Genomic DNA, 23,138 nt, shown 5'->3' with positions numbered 1-23,138 from the left:
GCGCAGCAACAAACAGACGAACACCTGATTTCTGCAGGGTCTAGAACATTTGCTTCATCAGCCCATCTACAGCACCCCAAGTTTCCTATCCCGTCCTGATGTCGTCTTTTAAGCGTCAGAGTAACAAAGACCTACCTCTTTAACTTGCCCAGTCAACGGGTGTGATGATGCCCCTCAATGCAATTATATGATGCCTTATCGGGCCTTCTCTGACTGGTCTTTTTTGTTCGCCTCACTTTCCTTCCCCAACCGTTCCTGCTCGATTAGCCAGGCACACCACTATTTCATTGCATTTGGGCTAATCAGCACCTGCAAACAAAATATTTGTTGAATGGCAGCTATTTCTGGCGCTCGCTATACCATGTCAAGATCTGACTCAGTCAGACATCAAACACTTGGTTGGCCTGCCCGGCTAGCTCAATCGGTAGAGCGTGAGACTCTTAAGGAGTACTCCGAAATCTCAAGGTTGTGGGTTCGACCCCCACGTCGGGCTCGATTCCCGGCGACACGATCGCTACTTTTTTATTTATGTTTGCACAATTTATCAGCACCATTTCCCTATTTTTTTTTTTTTTTTTTTTTTTTTTTTTTTTGGAATTTGCCCTTCAGAGAGAGTCAAGTTTTCATTTTCGCAACAGCTTGCTTTGCTGCTATGTGATGCGTTTTCTTGCATCGGGGTTGAATAGAAAGGTAAGGTGGGGCTCCGTTGCTGTGGCAGCCCCTTTTCTCCCCCTGATTTTGTTTTGCATCTCCGGCTGATCACCAGTGCACCGCTGGAGGAACAAAACAGAAACACCACCACCCTCCATACTGTGTGGTGGAATGCAAAATGTCAGAATATTCCTTCGGATTTCTCGGTTTCTTATACCCTGTCTGCAATCTGGCCAAGTGATGAAAAGCCTCATCCTCAGCTCAACGGTGGGACAGGTGGATGGGCCGCTGGTTGGTTGCGAGGGGTGTCGGGACGCAACTGATGAATTTCCAGGTGATGGGAATGCCAGGGGAAGTGTTTCGGCCGCCGGTCCACCGATCTGCTACGAGGGCGGCCGTAATGATGAGGATTGGGTCTGCGAGGGCGGGCATGATGGATGGTGACATGGATGATGGTCTTTTTTTGAGGCGGCAGGTGGGTGCGGTTGCAATACAGACAATGGAAATTCGGTGTGCGCGGTGACTAAAGGTACCTTGGACGGACGTCTGGTCTGATGCAAAGGATGGAATAAGTCGTTTGTCGTGCAGAGTTTTAGTTGTTCGGTATCCCGGATACCGAACAACAACTGGGTAGGCACTCACGCCGAAATATGGAGCGGGAAAAACTACCGGAAGGCTTGCAAGCCCGTGAGATGAGATAAGCTGTGATCGCTTCAAGCCAAGCGGAGGCCCTGGGCGGCAAGCCGAGATGAGATTACCTTCGGCTTGGCTTGGCTCATCTCATTGACCACCCTGGGTATCCATGGGGGAATACCTATTGAGGAGCTCACCAGTGTTTGCGAAAGGTTCTGCGCCAACCACCACACCAAAACTTTCTCATTATCTTCCGAGGTCGTCGGCCCCCGTCCTGCGTGTTGCCAATGTTGTCACTTGTGCCTGTGCAAGAATCCCGGAGCTGAATAGACTTTTGGTGGCTTAATTAGTTGTCACGGCTCGGTAGCACCCCCTTGGTCCCATGCATGCCGAAATTTAGGGACCGAGCCTTTCGGACTTGCCGAACTCGGGGACAGGTGTCCACGGGATAGAGGCAACTACGGCATGACCGTTTCGGACAATAGAGACGAAGCCAGGTGGAGCCTCAACACAATTTTGTGGGCGCCAACCGCTAGAGGTTTTGGTCTCGTGTTCGGATCGGAGATGCTCTCGTGTTTGACGATAGCCTCGTAAGCCAAGATATGTAGCCTTGTTGTGCTAGCATCTCGGTCCTAGACTGAGATTTGGAAATTTGTGTGAGAATGTTGTCATATCCAGGTGCTCCAGAGGAGCCGACAAAATGCTCAGCAGGATTTAGATGGGGTTGAGTGGGGGGATTGGACGCGGGAGTTGAGAGACCGCCCGCCTTGCCATGAGGCTCAAAGCTAATGCCTCAGACTCTGACGGGGAGAAGATGGCTGATGAATGGAAGGCTCACCAACGGCAAAGGTGTCATGCCGATTCCAGCCGGGGGGTGTGCTTCCCTATCGATAGCTAGGCGTTTAACGTTCAAAAAGCGCCACAACCGTGAGAGTTGAATTGTTTCCACCGCAAACGTTCGACGGGTTTAGAAGTTTCGGTGCCGTTTGAGCCACATGGTAAAATACCATGGTGAATATCATATCTCTGGTGATGAAGCCGGTAGCTGCTGGCTGTAAGAGTAATATTCTTTTCATGTCTTGCTGTTGTTGGACTTGGTTCATCATCTGCACCATGATTTCGGCATTGATGAGGCCAAGAATAGACGGCTAGTATCTAAGTAAGAAATTCCCATATTACAAGATGTGAGGCGTGCCAGCAGAATTGCGAGAAAAGTGATAGTATTGTACCGCACTGGAAGATCGGCTCCAGAGAGCAGAAATCTATCTATATCAACAAGTGACCCGTGGCCCACAGGGCAGAAGCCCTAGTAGCAACCTGACTGATATCCACCGGGAGCAGCACCTCGCACACAAGATACCTTGGCTGTAGTTACCCACAGAAGTCGGGGGCTTTGCTCCTGTCTCCTGCCTCCTGCCTCTCGTCCTTGTGGTCCTCGTAGACCTGTATCTCCGAAAAAGGAGGAAATGCTCCAGGTAGGCATCCAGAAAACTCTTGGTCGCCAAGAGTTTACCAGCTTTCAGTTATAGTAAGTAGAGCAAAGCTCCGGCCACTGCTTCATGTTCATTTTACTCCGTGCCTTTATGGAGCTTCGCTCCAAAAGAAACCTTGAATAACCTGAACGCCAGTAAAGTACCAAGCGCAGCCAGGATACGACACCATTAAAGTTCATGTTGGTGCCACAAGCCAAATCTTGTATGGGTTGGAGTGTGGAATGGGCTTTGCGCCTGCCAAAGGTTACAAACAAGCTTCAAATCTCAAGAGTATAAGATCTGAGCCCTCTTCCCTGGCGTTGGTTATTTTCCTCATTGGACACGCTTCCAACATTTCCTTCACCAAGGCCTAAACTTCGAGGACCTCTTCTGTGAGCTCAATGACGGCGGGAATGTCCAAGAGCTCAGGTCTTTCCCCAAAAACAGGCGAGTATGCTACGGCCAACATCTCTCAATTCTGTGGGAGTCATATCAAGCTAATGAATTAATCCTGCAGCAACAGACGTCCAAGATCTGCCGTCAATGACCCAGGTTTATCCTCGAATTCAACAGGGGAGTGTTCTGATGTCAAGGTCTTGGACCGTGAGCTGTTTAGGTGTAAAAGCGACATCTGATTCCAGCTCATGGCCTCCACGTGCCGAGATCTCGAATTTGAAATGCTAACTTGTTGAAAGATTAGGGCTCACCAAACGGCTCGGGTGGGATAACGCCATGGTCGCTATGTGAAAGTGACTCTGGCAGTGTTGCCCTTGCTGCCTTCTGGAAACCCGGAAAGATCATGATCCATCAACCCGGGGCATGTGGGCGTGGCTTGAGGCCTGAGAATTGCTCAATGAGTCAATGAACATCTCAAAGATCTGATTTGATCAAAAGTCACGCCGTTTGGGAAGGAGCCATTGGATCAACTCATTGACCCTGGCGAGCTTTTGGCCCATCCCGCCTTTGGATGAAGGAAGGAACGACTGATACTAGGTATCCGCGATGGCTGGTTTCCTGGAAGGACCGAATTTGTGTTTGGAGGAAGGAACTACCCGAAAGCCAGGGTTCTTGACAATCAAAATTTTCCGGAGGAAAGAACCTTCCTGGATTCCTGGCCTGGCTACAGTGGGAATACTGTCCCGTCGGGAGAGAGCTGCCGAGCAAATTCTGGGCTTATTTCTGAACTCAGCTCGTCTCGCAAGTTCATGGCATCATTTTCCGTCTATCGATACGATAGTCTCTCACAACGGTTTCTTCGCACCACATTTGGAGGCTTTTTCGATTTTATTTTCCTTTCAACACTCAAACTTCAGGAAAATAACATGGCTTGGGCATGCTCCGTTTGATTCGCGTTTCTTGTTTTATTTTGTTGAATGGGAGCAAGTGCGTTGTATCGTACGTCATCTCAGTGAGATCAGTACCTCGTCCCTTATGGTTACTTTCGATTTCTATTTCTAAATTTCCTGGTTTTCTTTTTTTTTGTTTTTTTTTTGCTGTCATTTTCAGTCACAGGACTCCCTTACCCGTTGCAACACCACCAAATCATTCACATGTCTTCTTGGAATTCTACCTTGGTCCAGAAACTTTGATGACGGATTGGCTCAATCAGAATCTGAGGGGCAACTTTGTTCGGTTCGGAAGGGGGCAGTACCGCTGCGAATTGATACCTCAGAGGTAGCTTGTCTGATCTGAGCGCCGGCAGATGACGATGAGTTACCGTCGACTTGCTCCATACATCTCAAATTGATCAAATCTATTTAACTTGATTAGTATTTCATCTCATGTTGACAGAAAACCCCTCTGCATGTGCACCTGTGCGTGCTTTGCCGGGCACTTTCAACGGGGCCAGACCCTTGTTCAACATGACAGAAGCTTATGTCAAAGTTTAGACCGGTATACAGGGTCCAAGAGGCCTTGGATTCGGCTACAGACGGACATGAAGGCGGCGAAGTGAGGGAGTGGCTAGCATATCAGAGCCGGTTGACTTTATCGGCGACAAAATGAACAGACCTGTTATGTGTGGATCGTCCAATGTAAGTGAAAATTCTCTGACAAAGCGGCGGCGCATTGCTAATCAAGTCGGAACCAGTCCTCAGCCGAAGATCGGGAATTTTGCCCGGGTCCAACATGTCCCGCGCCGATTTCAATTGGATGGGACTTTGTGACGTATTTCCAAGATCATCCCACCTGGGCTTGAACGGGCAGTCAGAGTTTGTTGGATCAACGACAACACACCGTATCCCCGTCGCTCCAGATCTTGATTGATAGACGTGGACGGGAGGGGATCACCCCAAGTGGAGAGCCGGGTCATCTACAAGACATCGCTTCAGACCTGCATCACTTTGCATCCACCGGCCGAGGATGCCAAGGTCGCTAACAATATTTCCCGTCATCCCATGTCATTCTCCCAACGTCGTCCGAAACAATTGACGAATCACAAGCAGCGGAAGGCCGGGTGGTGGTCCGAGGAGGTTTTGCGGCTCGAGAAGAATTGCCATTTTCCATTCAATCATGAGCACCCCATCCCGGATCCGGACAGCCGGGTCTACATGGGCCAGCACGCCAGACCTGCCCGACGCCAGGCACAACTGCACACATCTGCTTGCCAATTGCGGGCGGGACCGGAAGGGGAAACCAAGAGCGAGAGCGAGAGCAAGAGCGTGACTGGTGCTTTGCAATGGATGGAAAATCCCCTACAAGTCACGAATGGGGCGAGTGGGAATAGGTCGATACAGGCACTATGCCCGGTGGTCGCAATATGGAGTTCGCCTTGAGAGATTGCTCCAAAAGAAAATCATAATGACGTCAAGCTAATGGCAGAGAAAGAGGCCGCGACCCAAAGAGGCTAGCGCAGAGTGAAGCACTGACGTGCCAAGCCCAAATGCCATCCCTTGGAAGATGGAATTTGATGTGGAAGCGGGACAATCGCATGCGTGCTAACAATTTCCCCTTACTTTGGTCGAATGAGCTCCCAGCTCTTGGAAGCTTCATCCTGCCAGCCACGATTGCAGATCCTAGCCCAAACGCTCACACTGTGGTCGCACGTGGATTTTTGAGAGAACGATGGAGCCAGGAGCCTGATGCGCGGCAGGAATCTTGCTGGGCTGTCTCGTTGTCTGGGCACCGCATGTCACAGATCCAGGAAACCAACGCATGAGGGGTACTTCACAGCAACTGCCGTGCCTTGATTGGTTGCGCCAACTGTTAACAGGTGAGGTATCAGCCGTTGGTTCACCATGGCCGGACGAAAACTTCCGCCCATGTCTGCCAAGAGCAATTGGTTGCAAACACCTGCTCCGTTCATTCATCTGATGAACTGACGTATTTTTTTTGTTTTGCAACTCGCAAGATGTAGACAGAGCCACTGGTTCATCTTCATCAATTGTCAGGTTTTGGGATCGAGTCTTGAATGCGATTTAGTTGGGAAATCGCTCAGGTCACATGTTGATGCTACCATGCTGGAAGCATCGATGGATGCGTAGTACGACGGGGCCGGTGTAGACGGGCTCTGTCTCGGATCGAGTCCCCTCAGACACGAGGAGTCTTCCCCTGAGCGGAGGGGCTGCTATCCTAGAGTTTGGAGACCCTGCGCAAACTGCCACATCTCGACCATGTCCGGCTTTTGTTAGGGGCTCATCCAGTCCTGCCGACGCAGTGTACACGAGAAGAAAAAGCGGGGTTGGCGGACCACTCAAGAGGTACCTTGGTCGCTAACGTCGCGCCCAAAAGGTACCAGCCATAGATCGGAGATCGAAGCTTCAACATCGATCGAAGAAACAAACAGAGTTTCGTTGACAGCGAAGCGCCCGAAAGGCACCGCCACTTCCCATCTCCCAAAGCAGTAGCATGGCTCCAGTTCTCTGGCCCGGTGTTTGTAACACCCGCGACTTCCACTAGTTTCCTCTGGCTAGCCAAACTCTGTCTCCTTTTATATTCTTCCACTCTCGTCTCTTGGCTTTTCCAAATTCTCTCGAGCTTAAACATAAGAGCCCATCAACCACTACTATCAAATCGAAACTCTCTCTCTTCGCCCGGCTGTCCTTGACACCCATCCTGCAAACTGTGATCCGTGATCCGTGCACCATCAACAGCCGTCCTCATGGGTAAACGTGCACCATCAACACGACCGTCCGAGACGCCGCAGGACAACACAGCCGTCAGAGAGGTAAGTCACAAGTGACTCCACGCTTGCCTACGCTTTTTGCAATGGCTAACAGCTTCCTCAGCAAAAGCCAACCGTTTCCCACAAGCGACGAACCTCCTCAACATCTCAGCCAGCCAAGAGCGACACAACCATGGACAAGTCTGTCAAGTCCAACTTGGAGAACAAGGAAAGAGCCTATGTGGCTGCTTCTCGTCGCATGGACCGAAGTCTCGAGGACCGCCTCAAATCCGCACACCAAGCATCCGAGGTTCACTTTCAGCGCACTGGCAAGCGCTTCAAAATCACCAAAGAAAATGTCGAGAAAGGACTGTGGTATGACGAGATTGATGACCTGCCAAGACACCGTCTGGCCGAACATACAATGGACTACCAAACTCGAGCCCGCTATCAGGAAGTCGACGAGCAATTCAACCAAGTCTTTGGGAGTGTAATGCCCCGGGTCCAGGCATACCCAGTTCAGTTCACGCCAACATACTCGCCGTATCCACCGTCACACATGTCTTCTATGCCAATGCAGCTTCAGATGCCCGTTTACTCAGGTGTGTCCAAGCCACTCTCGCAGTCTCCGTCCTTTGCTTCACAGCAGAGCTTCGGACTCGGCAACATGCAGTATTCGTATGGGCCGCATGAGTACCCTCCTCGGCAGCGGCGCACCCGTCGCTCAATCAGCCCAGCATCAAACTCGTCAGCAACCAGCCGGGAGCCAGCTGCATCGGTCTCACCGGTCTCGATGGGTACGTCGAGCAACCCTACCTCACCCGAGGGTGAAATCGACAACAGCGCCGCCGAGATCATGGCCTCTGCCTCGAGGCACAACTCGTTTGGCCACTTCAGCGCATCCAACTCACCTATGCTGTCCCAGGAGTTGTCGTTCCAGAACTTTATGACTGCCGCGCCCAACAGCAGTCCCGACACCTTGGCCCAGGCAATCGATCCTGAGCTTCATGGTTCTCCTACGGCCTACTTTGCCGACATGAGTTTTGAAGACATGGGCTCCGGTTATACGGATTTCGTCACCGGATATGACTTTCGGGAGCAGTCACACATCGCCGGTGACGGGCCAAACAAGGAGACATTTGTCGCTTCTGATACATCGCCCGTTGCTTCGGTGGACAACTGGGACGATCTTCTCAATCCTTCCGAGTTTGAGGACGTCGGTACTGCTTCCCAATGATCCCAAGGCTGGGAACGCCAAGGGTGATACAGCTGAGTCGAGCGTTCTGTTCAAATCTGTATTTGTACGCGATCGAATTAGTTTTTTTCGTTAATTTTGCCAATAGGGCGAGATTATCCCGAGTTTTTTTTTACTCGTGTTTGTTGGCTTTTTCTTTTTGCCGCTTGATGTGGTATTTTTGTTTGCGATTGGGATACACATGATAAACGAGGCGAAAAAACATGGGAAAAGGGCAAAAGAATAAACAAGGGATTGGGTGAGGTTTTGGAACAGGTCTGCATTTGGGCAAAGGGATTCTTTTCAACGTATTGGTACTACTTAATGGTAGAGGGGTGAGGATGGTGGTTGATGGGACAGGACTGAGGGGTTTCAGACTTCGGAGGGTCACCCGCGACCATGGTCACGCACACTCCAAGAGAGATAACAACAACAGCAAGGGGCAAGCGACGGTGTCGCGGAGTTTGGGATGCGGATGAAATGGCGTTGCGGATTGGGGCACTGATGCAGGTTGAGAGCCGAAGGCTGCTCTCTCCCGAGGAAGGAGATTTACATCCAACGACATTTACGGTTTACGAATTGTGCATGGTGGGATGATTTTGATACCCAACACATGAAGCATACGACACAGGGGATGAGGAGTTGGGGGGTTGGGGGTTTCTGGAGGTGGGGTGAGGGTGTATTTCTCTGGTTTTTATTGTTTTCTTAGAGAGGTCTACGGTGGTGTGATGTACCTCTTGTCAGAGAGATGGAGACCAGGACAGGTTGTTGCTTCAGTGTCTGGGTTGAATTGTGTCGTTGGGGGGCTGAAACACAATTATGAAATAAGAAGACAAAAAAAAATGAACAGAGTTCAGAGCCGATGTATTTTTAGCAAAAAGACTCTCGAGACCTTGCCGAAGGGTGGGGTGTTGGAGTAATAAAATGACAAAATCTTGTGTAAAACGTTGGTTATGGGGCCTGTGATGTGATGTGGTTGTGTGACTTTTGACAGAGCTGAGGTACTCTACTCTAGCCTTCCGAGCACGTCGTCACTTCAACATGTATCTCGCTCAAGGGGCGTCCAGAATTCCAGCCTCGACAAAATGTGGAAGAGGATACAATACTCGTGAAGGAAGAACTCGGGAACAGATTTTCTTTCATGTTTGTAAACGACCACCAAACTACTTGACCATGGAAGCAACAACTTCAAGACCGCGCTTATACGTCCACAAGCGCCCAACAAGCTATACAGCAACCGCAAGAGAACTGGCAGACAGGTTTCCCAGGGTTAGGAGCCAGCTCTCTGAGAGGGCCGAGTCTTCTTAGGTTGATATGGGGACCAAAGTGTTCCTAAAACCTCTCGATGGAAGTACTCGAAAACGAAAAAAAAAGGGGCGCCACTCTTCGTAATGCCTTGAGGCGAGTTAATATGGTCATCCTGGCCATTTCCCATGTTTGAGAGACGTTGAAGTTCAGCAGCGCTCACAAACGCCCCCCCCCCCCACCAAAAGAAAAATAAAAATAAAAAAAATCGACATAGCAAGGAACAGAACATCAAAACATAATCACACGTATTATCACACATTTCACAAGAAAGATAACACCATAACTCAAGACGAACCCCCCCACCCCCCACCCCCTCCTGGTTTATTCACTTTTTTCTCTCAGGCCAGAAAAAAAACTGTATCACAAAAGCCACTCCCCCGCCCAAATAACCCAGACCAGAGAGAATTTCCCCACAGAAACACCAGAACCGAAAATACCAGAGGAAAAAGCCCAAGCCAACACAAAGCCCCAAACCAGACCCCAGCCAAACCCAGCGCCCCAGCGCCTCCCAGATCCCTTCCCAGTCCTATCGTTCCTGTTTTTTTTTAAAAAAAAACACCAGCCAGCCAGCCACACAGCAGAGAAAACGCCAGGTCCAAGACCCAGCAGGGAGACAAAAAAGGACCACCACCACAATCCCAGGAGAGGCTCACACCCAGCCAGTAAGCAAGCAAGCAAGGAGCTCACTCCTGCAGCCCATTCTCCCTCCGCCACGCCTCCATCACCGCCGCCATCTCCTCCTCCGTCATCTCCTCATCTCCACCCTCACCACAGCCACCAAAAGCTTGCTCTTGAGCAGGCTCGGGCTCGGGGGCAGCAGCCGCGAAGCCGCCGCTCCTTTCGCCGTTGCCAGCACCACCAGCACCAGTACCGGCCTCTCCACCACCACCGCCCACCGCCGCCACCGCGGGGTTCTCCTCCTCCTCCTCTTCCTCCTCCTCTTCGCGGGCGTTGTTTTTTTTCTGGGAAGGAGAGAGTGATGTTAGCTTTGTGTTCAAGGTAGCAAGATATTTATTCACAGCTGCCTTGGCATTTTATTCTGGGAAGAATAAGTAACAGAGCAAAGAAGGTTGGCCGAAGCTTTCGGCACTGTCGAATTCAACCTCGACAACATATTGACTACCATTCCTTCACCACACCATCAGTAATACTCCTGAAGGAGAAGAGAAGCCCAGTGTCATGGTTGTGTTCAGACGCCTTGAGAGGTCTCTTGCGAACGCTGCTGTTGTTGTAGGTGGTCCTGCTGGCATTGCGTCGATGATGAGAGTCTCGAGAAGCGGGATACCAGCGTCTCTGCTGGAGCGATGGAGTGGTGGTGTGACGGGGCGCGAGGACTCAAATGGGCAGGATAAACAAGGCAAGTGTTGATGAGACAGAAAAGTCCGAGTAGTCGAATGTCTGAAGCAAGCCAAGCCAAAACCAATGACAGTCTAAAGCCAGATAAAGAAGAGTTGGAAACAACTGCAAAGAAAAGCAGAGCAGTCCAAAGACATATACAATCCCTCGACGTCCGAGACCAGTCACCCAGACAATGCAACCGTCAAAAACAGCCGCAAGTCAACTCGACCGATCCAAAATAAACGGGAGAAAGTGACAGTCCTCAGACTGACGCCACCAAGCCCCAAGATAGAACCAGACATGTTCCGTCCATCTCGGACGTACACAAGCATCCCCCTCAACTCGACAAGAAAGCAAGTCAACGACTCAACTCCAGCAAGGCCACTAAGCCAACTGGCTGCCCAAAAGCAAAAAAAGAATCTGCACACCAAGAAAAAAAAGAAAAAATGTACTTACGGCCTTCTTGGCCCTCTTCCTGGACCCCCCCTGACCAGGGGCCGCGCGCTTCCGGCCGCGGCCGCCGGGACCGTCACCCACCCCAGATCCTCCGCGAGGCTGTGGAAAAAAAGATTGTTAGCAAACGTGAACGGAAAAAAATGGTATACTCCCAGCTGCCAGGATAATGTTCGCTCGCGAGTAGGAAAAACCGGGACTTGGTGAAAACATACAGGAGGAGGAGGGGGGGGCGCCGAAGAGCCAGGGACGCCGAACGGCCCCAGGTTGGTCGTGTCATATCTAGTAGAACATCAGCATTTATTTGCTTTTCAGATTGGCATTAGATGTAGATCGCTGACATACCCCGACCGCCCCATCTTTCTTGCCTCTTTTTTCTTTTCTTTTTTTTCCAAAAAAAACAAAAAAAAACAAAAAAAAAAGCAGAGGGGGAGTGTGTGTTTGTGTTATTGCTAGAGAACAAGGTGTTAGTATATAGCATGTTGATAACCATTCCCAACTCTGAGATGCTGCTGTGGCTGAGATTTCAACCCCAGCCGCTTGTCTCGTAAGGAGAGGTGATGGTGTGGTCTCTTGCGGTTTGATGTACTCCAAGGCGCGCTCAGAAGCGGACAAAGTGTGAGGGTCGATGGTATTTTGCAGATTGTCATGGATGAAGCTCTCTTGTAATCCACATCGGAGTAGACGCCGTCCTCCAGCAGGTTATTTTCGGACCCAGTGGGAGCTCCTATCGGTGTTGTGTCGATTTGCCCAGCTAGAGTATATCTAAACTGGCGACATGGCGGTGCCTGTACTGTTGTCAAGGACGCTCGCCAACGGCCATATCCAAGGCCAAACAAACTTGAAGACGAGCGAGTGTGAAGTCGATGGAAGTTGTAGATGGCGGAATCTGGTGTCAACAGAAGTTGTTGACGGCCAAACCTGGAGTCGAAGGCATTCCCAGACCCAAAGTAGTCGTCTGTCAGTCCCGAATCGCCGTGGCGACCGACCCAAGACTTGACCACCCCTTTTGAGGTAAACAAAAGAAGCAGCCGTAAAATATCGAACGATGAAGCCAAGAAAACAACCAAAACAAACAGGAAATGACAACTTACTTGTGGCGTGGGCAGGGCGAGCAGTTTTTGTTTGATGCCGTGAGGAGAGAAGAAGAAGAGAGAGAGAGGGCGAGGCCAAAGTTGATCGAGATAATATCAAGTGGAAGGCAGGCACTGCCTAGCCCAGTGCGCGCGAACAGTACCCGGATGGCTTTTTCGTTCTTTCCTCAATAGCTTATCTAGAGAACTATCACCAGGGAAGTCGGCGATAAGGGGCCGATGTTGGAACTAGTTGGGATGACCGGTGACGCGTTCTAGGGTACGCAGACACTTCTGTGGAAATAAATATGAAGAAGCAAGACACCTAGATTGTTGAGTATTTACCTTGAGAATCAGTGAGAAATTCGTAACTCTGTCCTTTGACGGAGCGTCTCGCCTGCAGAGGGGGTTTTAGATGAAAGCATCGCGTACATATTGCAGATTGAATCAACAAGGGGGTTCTGGAAGGTGAAAAGTAGGTTTCCTGATCTTCTAAATTGGTCAAACACCAAACAGTCTAGTTATATCTTGCAGAGTTTTGGCCTGGTAGTCGCTAACTTTGTTGCTGCTAACAGCCACTCGACCGTCACCATCACCAGCTTCGATTTCACCTGACGTTTGCTCACCGTCCTCACAGTAATAATGAAAGCCCCACCGAGCTCTTCAACCTTTATGTAACATTCCGCCACCTTTGTTCACCTTTCAAGTTGGCCTTTTGTTACCAAAGTCGACCTTTTTTGTCTTGACGCATCAGCGACTCCACTTTTACCCCTGAGAAAGACAACAAAACAAAACAAACATACCACCTAAATAGACATCACTATCGACAGTAGCAATGTCACCCTCCTATAGCGATAACGGCGTCAACCCTCACCCGGTATCCTTCCCCAACTCAAGGCCAACCAAGATAGTCCGCTCCACCAGCGACCGCTCGCTCCCCCCCGGCACCCTCGCCCGCGAGAACCTCACAGTCTTTCCGCCATCAGCCACAGCCCACCCAGCACAACTCCCAGAACATTCCTTCCTCCCCATTGAAACTGCCCGTCGACTTGCCCTCGGTGTTACTAAGGCGCAAGCTCTCCTCTCCCAGGCCGGAACCACACAATACAAATACGTTGGCCCAAAGACAACGGTCAACCGCTACCTTGACCTCGTCCCCGAAAACCCGCCCAGCCTCTCCAGCAAAGAGTCTCCATCCTCCATCATCCCTTTCACTGGAGCAGAGCCGGAGGACCCGGACCGGGCACTCAAGCGCGGAGAGAGGGTTAGACAGAGAGCCTTTGAGAAACTCCAGCAGCAGAGGGAAGAACAGCTCGCCAAAGTGACCCTGTTTCCTTCTCAGAAAAAGGAGGTTCAGAGGCCGCTGAAGAAGCACGAGCAGCGCCGGGAGGATGCCTACGAGCGGGAACAACTGACTAGAAAGGCTAGTGGTGAGGATTGGGCGAGGAAGCATCATCACCCCGAGGTTGCGAAAAGAGAGCTCAGGGAGCAGCAAGAGCAGGAGCGGGTAGAAGAAGAGAAGAGGCTCGAGGGGGAACGGAGACGGGAGATTGCGAGGGGGCGGAAGGACTTTGATGCTATCACTGCTAGGGAGTTGGAGAGGAAGGGGTATGCTTAGAGAGTGGAGGGCTAACAAGGAGGGGTAATGGGTGGTGTCGGGTGGTGGATATCCCAGGCGACCATGAAGCAGTCGATGTACTTGTAGCAATCAATGTATCACGTACATGTAATGAAGTCGAAATGTACATCTTCATACCCATTTAGCTGTCTACATCGTCACACTTCGCCCCCCTCCCCCCCTAATCTGATCCGTTCCAAAATCCCCTCAACCCCCTCATCAACCCCCCTAACAACCAAATCCGGCCCCTCCACCCCCAACCCTTCCCCAAGCTGATCCCTCCACCCCCCACCCTCCCGATCAACCCAACAAGCCCTCAACCCCGCAGCCTTCGCCCCAAGCACATCAAACGGATTCCCACTCACCAACCAAACCCCCTTTTTCTCTGTCCGCCCAACCTGCCCAACCAGATACTCATAAACCCCTGCATCAGGCTTATACCTCCCCACACCCTCCACGCTAACCAACCCCTTAAACACCGCCCCAAAACTCCACAAATCCGAACTCCTATTCACGCTCGCACCCATCATTTGCTCTGTCCCGTTGGAAAAGACATACCCCTCAACAAGCCTCCCATTCTCCGCCATCGTCGCCAGCGCGTCCGGAACCTCAGGAAACATCGACAGGTTATTGTAACTTGCCATGACAGTGTCGGTCTGGGCAGCCGTGATCTCAGGGATGACGTGTTTGAGGGAGGAGCGGGTGATGGTCTCGAAGTCGGTGTACCTCCCCATCGAATTACACCGCCAAGTGTACTCCAGTTGATACCGCCGCCACAACCCAGCCAGCTCTCCTGCTTTTTCTGCCGGGAGGGATAACACTGACGAGAGAGAGGAAGAAATGGACGCGGTGGAGAGGACGGTGCCGTAGAGGTCGAAGGCGATGACGGTTTTGGGAGGCATTTTGACAGAAACAAAAATCGTGGTGGGTGAAAATGGGGTAGGAAATGAATGGGGGGGGGGGCGGAAACGCTGGGGTATTTATCGTGAGTTGATGTCAGAACGTGAGCGAGATCAGAAGAAGCTGGGGTGATATCCGGCTAACGTCTGCCTACCCCGCGTCATATGATCGCCGCTAAGTCTCCCAACACGACCCCGAGGAGAAAATATGCCGAATGCAGTCAATGTAAGCAAGGCGGATGGCCCCAAAAAGGGTGGGTTTATGAGAAAGGCTGCTTATATTCTGGACTTGTCTCAGTCAGACCAAGCTTACGTGGTGTGCTCTTCTACCATGGAATATTCAGGGTACGGGTACGCTACCCGGGTATCATTTTACAACGCTCAACCATCAATCTCCATCGCGTCCTCCTCTACTTTTGGCTTCTTCTCCTTCTTTTCCTTCTTTTCCTTCTTCTCCTTCTTCTCCTTCTTCTCCTTCTTCTCCTTCTTCTCCTTCTTCTCCTTCTTCTCCTTCTTCTCCTTCTTCTCCTTCTTCTCCTTCTTCTCCTTCTTCTCCTTCTTTTCTTTCTTCTCCTTTTTCACCTTCACCGGCTCCGACTCTTCTGGTTGGTCCTCTTCCATTTCCTCAGGGAAAGCCTCCTCTTGTAGCGCTTCAGTCCTCTTCTTGAGCGCCTCCTCCTGCTTCTCCAGAGTCTTGGCGCCCCCAGCAGCAGCAGCCAGCCGCAACTCCTCCGGATTCGTCTCCTTTGCCCACCTCACCCAATCATGCCGGCGATTAGACCACAGATCACCCTTCCACGACCTCCACACATTTCGCCCCAGCCAGCTCTCCCTCAGCTGTGACTCACGCTGCTCGAGCTTAGCCATAACATTCTCCTTCAGGTGGAAAGGCACCACCGGCACGTCCTTGTCACCCTTGGAGGCCATTGTGATGATGGAGCAGACGATGGGGTTGCCGTGATGAGTCAGGGCCATATCGATGATGTTGGGCAGCATGGCGGCGACAAACAACTTGTGGAAGTGAGGGAGCTGAGGTGGCGTGCTGAGAGCCTTGGTGACGATGCCAGCAGTGTGAGCATTCAAGGTTGCCATGCGCAGAATCTTGTCAGCTGGGAGGGCCAAGAGAGAGGTTTGCATCGCCTTGGCAGGGTTCCCTGGGATGGAAAGCAGAGTGCTGACGATCTGGCAACCATGCGACAGGAGAGCAGTCTTGTTCTTGACCTCAGCAGGCTGGAATTTCTTCTCTTTGGACTTGTCCTCCTCGTTCTCTTCCTCAAGAGGGCACAGCTTGGGTACGATGTGCTTCCAGTTGTTGTTGCAGGCCTTGGTCAGCGCTTGAAGAAGCTGGTCGAGTTGTGCAGTCGCGTTACGAACATGGCAGCGCTCAAAATACGTCCTGACCACATTGAGGCGCCCCTTTTCAAGAAGAGCCCCGAACTCGGGGAGGGACTTCTCAACAGCATCGGCCAAATCTTCCTTGCTGAGACGGTTGAGAACCTTGATGGCTGGGTACGAGGCAATGTCGTTTCTGAGGAAACTCTGGATCCGTGGTCCAAAGATGTGAGCGTGCAGGCCCTTGAAGACTTTGCCTGGGCAGTGGGTGATGAGCGTCTCGAGAAGTCTGGATCCGATTGGGTCGTAGACCATGCTGTTGACGAATTCGCATGCCGGCGAGGTCTCCTCGGCGAACGATGCCGGCGCGCCGGGCACAAGCTTCTCGAGTAGTGTCTCCTTGACTGGCTCTTCCTGCCTCTCCTCCTCTTCGCCCTTCTTCGCCTTCTTCTTGCCCTTTGGCGCCATGGAGAGCTCCAAGTCCAACAAAAGTTGCAAAGTCGGATTTCCAGTAGGGTGCTTGGCCAGGACTCTCAGGGCGGCTCCATCCAGGTTTGCTGTCGAATCGACGATAATCTTCTGGATAGCGGCAGTAAATGAGGACGGAACAGTCCTTGTCTGTGAAATGAGCTCGCTCGCGTTAGCCGCAGCACCTTCGACTGTAACATACTCCTTGCTCTTGCCCTGCAGCAATGACTTGACACCAGCCTGATTCAGAGGTCTCCCGGCCAGAACCAATAGCAGCACACGCAGGGCGTGCGACCCATATCGATCCGACAGCAAGAACGAAAGGTGCTCCTCAAACTCATCCAGTGTCAACAGAAACAGATCCTCCATGCTCATCTTCTGGTTCTCGGTCAACTCCTCCTCTTCCTGACCCTCCACCGGCACCTCCTCAGGCACCTCCCCAGCCAACTCCTGCGTCACCACCGGCGCGCTCTGCAAAAACAGCTTCTCACAGCAATGGCTCGCAAATCTGTGCGTGACCAGACTGATGAAGTGCCCCGAAAACGCATCAAACATGCTCTTCTTCTGCTTCGTATTCGACAGCAGAATCAACCTCTCCATCAGCCTCGAGCAAGACTGCGAGCTGGCCAGCTTCAACTCCTTGCCCTTGGCCTCCTTGTAGACATTCGCCAAGAAGATGGTCTTCTCCTCCTCGGATGGGAAATCGTTCAACTCGAGTAATTCGTCGGCGTGTCGGAAATATTCCTGCTCCTCCTCGGCGAGCATGCCAAAGAATTCCCTTTCGAAGCTTCCCGGACCACCGCCACCGCCACCGTCACCGCCATGGCCGTTGATCTCTGCCTCTACCTCTCCCCCTTCATATTTATGAGCCCTGCGCTTGTCTCCGACGGTATCAATCACGAATCCGGGGATATCTCCATTGCCGCCGTCGAGGGGGATGAAATCGGCGTTGTGCTCTTCGTCGCCGTCGGTGCGGCGCTGGCGTTTCGCATCGCGGACTTCCTCTTCGGCGTTCTCGTGGCCGCGCTTCTTGGCGCGTTTTTCGTCACGAATCAATTGGCGCTTGGACTTTCTGTTTTTGCCCATTGTGTCGGTGTGGGAGGTGATGTACCTGGTTGATGATGTTGACCTGGGACAGAAACCTTTGCGAAAAAAGATGCTGGTGAGCTCCGATAAGATAAGAACTTTTTTGTGCCAAGCCCAAGATGCGCCCGCCTTAACCAGCCCGCACCAACCCTAACCCTTGCTCTGCAACCATCCTCACCCAAAAGAAATCCGGACCTTTGATCCAGATCCAACGTCATCTCCGTTTGCCGTTGAGCCGTTGCCCCTGGTTGATATCTTGGTCAGATCTTCGGTTCAAGGGCCGGCGCGGGTAAGGGAGGCACAGCTCAGGCACACCATGATACCAGTGTATCAAGTCTCTTTTCTCCTCCATTCTTACGTCTGAAAGATAGCTGTAGAGGAATCCACAGCCAAGCAGTTAGCTCCTCTCAGGTGGCAGAGAGAAGTGACATTGACCCCCGCCGCTGCAGTGCTTCAGCTTGGCATCAATTCTCTGAGCCCTCGTCACTCGTCACTATGCGTCTGACACCAACAAAAGGCACCCCAAGTCACCGGCCAAGCGTCCCTCTCAGCCTTAACTGTGCACCCATTCTGATCAAAGTCATTGGGCATGTGAGCATCCCTCGTGGATCTGGGTATTTTTAATTTCTTGGTTTCGTCGTACATACTTCTTATTCTTTTCTTCTTCTTCTTCTCTCATCATGGAGTTGATCTCCCTTTCGTTTCTCACCTTGGCTACTCTTCTCCTGGGCGTCGCCATCATGGCCTTCTTCCGGCGCAAAGATGCGTCGGCTCTGGAGCCCATCACCAAGATGCTATCATCGACGGCGTTTATCGGCTCGCAGACGGGAGGAGAGTCGGTCATCAACTATTCCTACACGGATCTCCCGTGGACGTTGATGATGTGGGATGTTTATTATTTCTTTCATTATCTCTGGGCCATATTCTATGTTGTTTGGCCTGTGACGCCAACCGACTCGGCCGAGCTGTCTGAGCTGTCTTTTACTTATGGCAACGTGCTAAGTTTGGCGGTCCATTTGGTCCTGGTCGTTTTACAGCTGGCCTTCGTTGTTGCGTTGCCGTTTATGATCATCTTGCCAGTGTGGACGGCGGTAGGGTCGATTGCTGGCTTCATGGGGGTCAACAAACTGCTGTGTGTGATATTGAATGGCAGAGGAGGCCAGGTCGAGTATCACAGTGATCCAGAATATGCCGAGGCGAGAAAGGAGCATGAGGGAGAGGTGTGGATATTTATCAATGGTGTTGCTGCTGGGTATGCCTCTCGAGGTGCTGTGGGGGCGTTTTGCTGACATGGAATAGGGAACACTGGATGAAGAATAACTTGAATCGTCTAGCTGTCACCTTCAAGCGGCCCATCTTGGGTATCCATAACAAAACGTCTGTCTTCTCAATAGCAAATGGCAACAGACGAACCGAGGGCTGACAACAATACAGAGCGGGTATACTTTTCGATGTTGTAGAATGCTGTATCCAGCGAAACTGGCAGTGCAAGTGTCATATCCCGTTGCCGGCCCGGGTCCGTGTTGCTAACTTCTTCTTCAGATGCCACTAAAGACGTCCGAGTCTGCTACCGCATCATCAAAGAAAAGCTCTACGATCCTCAAAACACCAAAGTCGTCTTCATCCTCCACTCTCAGGGTGGAATCCAGGGCAGCCTGATTATCGACTGGCTGCTTCAAGAACTTCCCCAAGACATTCTCTCCAAGCTGGAAGTCTACACTTTCGGTAACGCAGCCAACCACTTCAACAACCCCCACCGTCACGTCCGGTCCCAGAGAGCCGCCCTGAGAAACCCCCTGGCTGCCAAGACAGATTCCACTCTGGAGGAGAATGACGGGACAATCACCAACGTCACCGACGACACAGCCCCAAATGCCAATGCCAAAGCCAATCTCACTCCCGAACAACAAGAGGAAAAGATCCCCTCTTTGACCTCCCTTGCCTCCTCAACATGCTCCGCCCGCCCATCCCAGCTCTCGGACCGCGCCATCGGCCACATCGAGCACTACGCCCACACAACCGACTTTGTCGCCTTATGGGGCGTCCTCCACTTCACCACCTCCACACTCGACTCACCCACCATGCCCAGATTCATAGGAAGAGTTTTTGCCCGGTCTAGCCCCCGCGGCGGTCACCAGTTTGTGCAGCACTATCTCGATGGGATGTTCCCCCTCCAGCGCGACGCCAACGGGAAGCTCCTACGCGACAGCGACGGGAAATTGGTTGGGTGTGTAGAAGAAGGGGATAATGAGTTCATGGAGAGTGAGGTCATCATTGGGAATGACGAGGGGGCTGATATTGAGGGGGATCTGGAGGGGGAACAGGTGCAGATTCATAGTGTCAGTCCTACGATCTTGAGGAAGAGGGCAACGTTTAGGCGGGAGGGGGTGGTGAAGATGAGGGTCAGGGAGTTGAGTCGATTGTGGCAGTACAGAGATGGTGGGAGTCCGGAGGAGCGTAAGGAGAGGAGGAATAGGGAGGTGAGGAAAGGGGTTACGATCTGAGGGGTTCTGAGGTGGGGTGGATTTGGCAGCGTTAATGAGCGATTGTATACATACCAACTTGGTAACTACGGCACGCCATGGACAAGAGAACAGAGACGCCTTCGTGGTTTATACAACCATTACGAAGCTCGACCATGAACCGATTCATCAGAACCATCGCCAGTCACACCGTCTCAGACTATCCGTGACAGTCACGGATCTCAAATTAAAGAAAATCTTGTTGAATTTCATATTCGAGGATACTTTCATGGTGTTTTCTTCCTATTCACGCCTCACGATTGATATTCCAAAGTGGTGACGTCTTCATGCAGAACCTGCCGATCACCCACCACCCAGATGTTCTTGCCCCTCAACTTTCCCATCTTGTTATTTTTAGACTTTGAACAATCCCATGGCTGGGAAAACTCTTTGCTCGCTCGAGAGAGATTTTTATCTGTTGTTTCTTTTTCCTGGGATGTGCTTCACGTATTCGCCAAGGGCTCTCCACGTGTCAAAACAGTCTGTTGAGGTTTTCAGGAAGGGCGGACGATCGCCGATCTGGTTCAGACTACTTGTACCTTTTGTTGCTGCTGGGAGAGCACAAATTTAGGGATCTTTATTTTTTTTAACCTAAACCTGACTTCTACCTGACTCATGTAGAGGGTTCTCTTGAAGTCACTGAACGATCAGTCTCCCAAGTATGTAAACAGAGGATTAGTTACTCCCCAAACGAATCCTTCCTCCTCGCTGGCCAATCACCAATCCAAACCCTCCCACCGGCCACCTCTCCGAAAAAGCCCCTCTGTCCAATCCCACGGGTTTCCCATGCCGGTCCGGTGCGGCACCAACCCATACCTACCCAAAAGCCGTACATCCCCTCGCCGATCCCTTCGGAGAACAAATAAGTACCAGTACCTCCCTCACTCGCCACAACCCCCTCTCCCATCACTGTAAAAGAGTTGCCCAAAGAGGAAGCAAATGCATCTATCCATTTATCTCTGGTTCCATTTATCCTTTCCCGTCACGTTCCCCCCAGTCAAGTCAAGCCCCAAAAGGGACGAACCTCACTCGCCACACCCATCTTCCCCCCTCTGATTCGTCCTCTTCTCTTCTCCAACCTTAAATTTGAGGCTCCTGCACTGCTCAGGAGCACCCAAAAGAGTGGCTGTGAGATGCCCCGAACAGACGCTGTGGCGAAAACAATGAGGTTTATCTGAGATCTCTGCATTTACTACCACCATTTCATTTCACCCCCCCAGTGCCGAAAACCCGGGAACTTTTGGGCCAGAAATGTGGCTCAACTGTGCAATTGTCTGTGTGATGTCCAGATGACGCAAAGCCACAATCTTTGTGTTGCTGCGATAGGAAGACGTGGCTGGTGAGGGGGTGGCGAATGGTGACAGTTCGCCTGCTGAAAAAAGGTTATAAAAAAAAAAAGTCGGGAGGTTCCGTTTCCTTCACTTTTGTCGCGGTTGAAGGGGGAACGAACGAACTATTGTTAGAAAATGATCTTCCTTCTCGTGCAAAGTTGAGATGGAGGTGATGTTCATCCCAGATTATTACTTCTGATGATGGTTGGTCGGACCAACCCCCCCCTAAATTCACCCCCTGTCACCCACAACACTTACTCGCCACATCCCCCTACAAGCCACAAGAGTACAGATGGTATCCGACCATGCGTGCACACCCGTTGTTATCACGCAGATCTCCCGTCGCACAATACCCGCGGGAGCTGAACCCCATGGTCCCTTTCTCCCACCTGACTGGTCAAACCCCCATATATTCTTTTCCCGTCCCTCCGCGGCAGTGGGATGGGTGGGTGGTGTGTAGGTAGGGTTAGGTAGTGCCATGTGAGATATAGGGTGAGACATTTGGGGGAGAACCAACACTGGGCAGCAAGCAGTTGACACCGGAACCCGTGGCACACACACCCCATCCTGCAAGATGTGGCGAGTGACCCCGAATCGATAAGGAGAGGAGGGAAAGATATATTGAGGAGAGAGTGTGTATATATCCCTCCCCCCTCCCCCTCCTCAACCCCGGGCCTGTACATACATACATGCAGCTCACGGGTACGCAATGCGTGCTGCGTTGTGTGCATAACGTTACGTTGCTTCGAACTGTGTGTTGCTGCACGATGTGATGTTTTTCTCCGGTGGTGGTGGTGGCTCGTGATATGTTGTTGAGGACCTAGGAGAAAAGAGTTTGTGTCACTTTCCAGGGTCCCATCTGTCGAAAGCTTACCGCTTGAGGATCATGAACCATGGCCCCCAGCTCTTTGCGATTAGGGGTCGTTGCACAAGCTGATCATGACATTGTCTCAAGCATCCGTCAATCGTCCTGAATACTGGGTGATAGTTGTTTGGTGAGCGCCAAGACAGGAAAATAAAAAATAAATAAATAAAAGGGGGTAAGTCAAGACGAACAAGCGATGGTGAAAGCTAGACGTCAAGGTCAACATCATGATGTTCCATGTCCGAAAGACACATCTCAGCTTCTCCGGTATGTGTGCTCCTCCATCTATTCGGCATCATCAATCACACTTCGAACCTGCGACGGAAAAAGGCGAACGGCATGATCCGAAACCTGGGCTGATATCTGTACCACCAGCCTCAGTCCGTCTCAAACCCCCTCATCGTTCTTCCTATGCCATCGAGGTAGGTATGAAGTAAACTGGCTGTGCTTGTCGCAACTAATTCGGCTTTCCCTTTCCTCCCGCTGCGAGAAAATCCTGCACGGAACTTGAGGCGATTTGCGCGTCCCATCCTTCAATCTGGTAGATGATATGAGAACGGAGCGAGAATATGGAGGGAGATGCTTGCGATTTTTTTCTTCCCCCTCCACGGAGGGCCAAAACCGCACAGCCACAATTCTAGAACTCTCAAAAATCTCTGCAAATGTGGGTGCATAACTGTCGATCATCTGTGGCTGTCGTGACATTTTGGATCGGATTCGGGAAGTAGGAAGAGAACAACAGGAAAAAGATCG

General features: G+C 51.5%; 6 protein-coding genes across 6 annotated transcripts, besides 1 other annotated feature; 3 read left to right on the top strand and 3 right to left on the bottom strand.

The window, feature by feature from the left end:
* Nucleotides 1–406: 406 nt before the first annotated feature.
* Nucleotides 407–493, top strand: a tRNA (tRNA-Lys).
* Nucleotides 494–6,855: 6,362 nt separating this feature from the next.
* Nucleotides 6,856–8,095, top strand: PODANS_5_8660 (uncharacterized protein; the record flags this gene model as incomplete). The annotated part of the gene is made up of 2 exons (XM_001904650.1): nucleotides 6,856–6,921; nucleotides 6,983–8,095. 2 exons carry the CDS (start codon nucleotides 6,856–6,858, stop codon nucleotides 8,093–8,095), a joined length of 1,179 nt encoding a protein of 392 aa, XP_001904685.1.
* A 1,988-nt stretch (nucleotides 8,096–10,083) lies between these two features.
* Nucleotides 10,084–11,550, bottom strand: PODANS_5_8650 (uncharacterized protein; the record flags this gene model as incomplete). Its single annotated transcript, XM_001904649.1, has 4 exons — nucleotides 10,084–10,362; nucleotides 11,195–11,293; nucleotides 11,407–11,473; nucleotides 11,537–11,550. 4 exons carry the CDS (start codon nucleotides 11,548–11,550, stop codon nucleotides 10,084–10,086), a joined length of 459 nt encoding a protein of 152 aa, XP_001904684.1.
* Nucleotides 11,551–13,099: 1,549 nt separating this feature from the next.
* Nucleotides 13,100–13,882, top strand: PODANS_5_8645 (uncharacterized protein; the record flags this gene model as incomplete). The annotated part of the gene is made up of 1 exon (XM_001904648.1): nucleotides 13,100–13,882. The coding sequence occupies one exon, from the start codon at nucleotides 13,100–13,102 to the stop codon at nucleotides 13,880–13,882; it is 783 nt and encodes a 260-aa protein (XP_001904683.1).
* A 158-nt stretch (nucleotides 13,883–14,040) lies between these two features.
* On the bottom strand, nucleotides 14,041–14,784 carry PODANS_5_8640 (uncharacterized protein; the record flags this gene model as incomplete). The annotated part of the gene is made up of 1 exon (XM_001904647.1): nucleotides 14,041–14,784. The coding sequence occupies one exon, from the start codon at nucleotides 14,782–14,784 to the stop codon at nucleotides 14,041–14,043; it is 744 nt and encodes a 247-aa protein (XP_001904682.1).
* Nucleotides 14,785–15,162: 378 nt separating this feature from the next.
* PODANS_5_8630 (uncharacterized protein) lies at nucleotides 15,163–17,667 on the bottom strand (the record flags this gene model as incomplete). Its single annotated transcript, XM_001904646.1, has 1 exon — nucleotides 15,163–17,667. One exon carries the CDS (start codon nucleotides 17,665–17,667, stop codon nucleotides 15,163–15,165), a length of 2,505 nt encoding a protein of 834 aa, XP_001904681.1.
* A 680-nt stretch (nucleotides 17,668–18,347) lies between these two features.
* PODANS_5_8620 (uncharacterized protein) lies at nucleotides 18,348–20,171 on the top strand (the record flags this gene model as incomplete). The annotated part of the gene is made up of 3 exons (XM_001904645.1): nucleotides 18,348–18,919; nucleotides 18,967–19,044; nucleotides 19,142–20,171. The coding sequence occupies 3 exons, from the start codon at nucleotides 18,348–18,350 to the stop codon at nucleotides 20,169–20,171; spliced, it is 1,680 nt and encodes a 559-aa protein (XP_001904680.1).
* Nucleotides 20,172–23,138: the final 2,967 nt, after the last annotated feature.

This window comes from Podospora anserina, chromosome 5 (genome assembly GCF_000226545.1).
Source record: "Podospora anserina S mat+ genomic DNA chromosome 5, supercontig 9".
NCBI classification, from domain to species: domain Eukaryota; kingdom Fungi; phylum Ascomycota; class Sordariomycetes; order Sordariales; family Podosporaceae; genus Podospora; species Podospora anserina.
The sequence above is the reverse complement of the archived record's forward strand: the minus strand, read 5'-3'. Positions and strand labels throughout refer to the sequence as shown.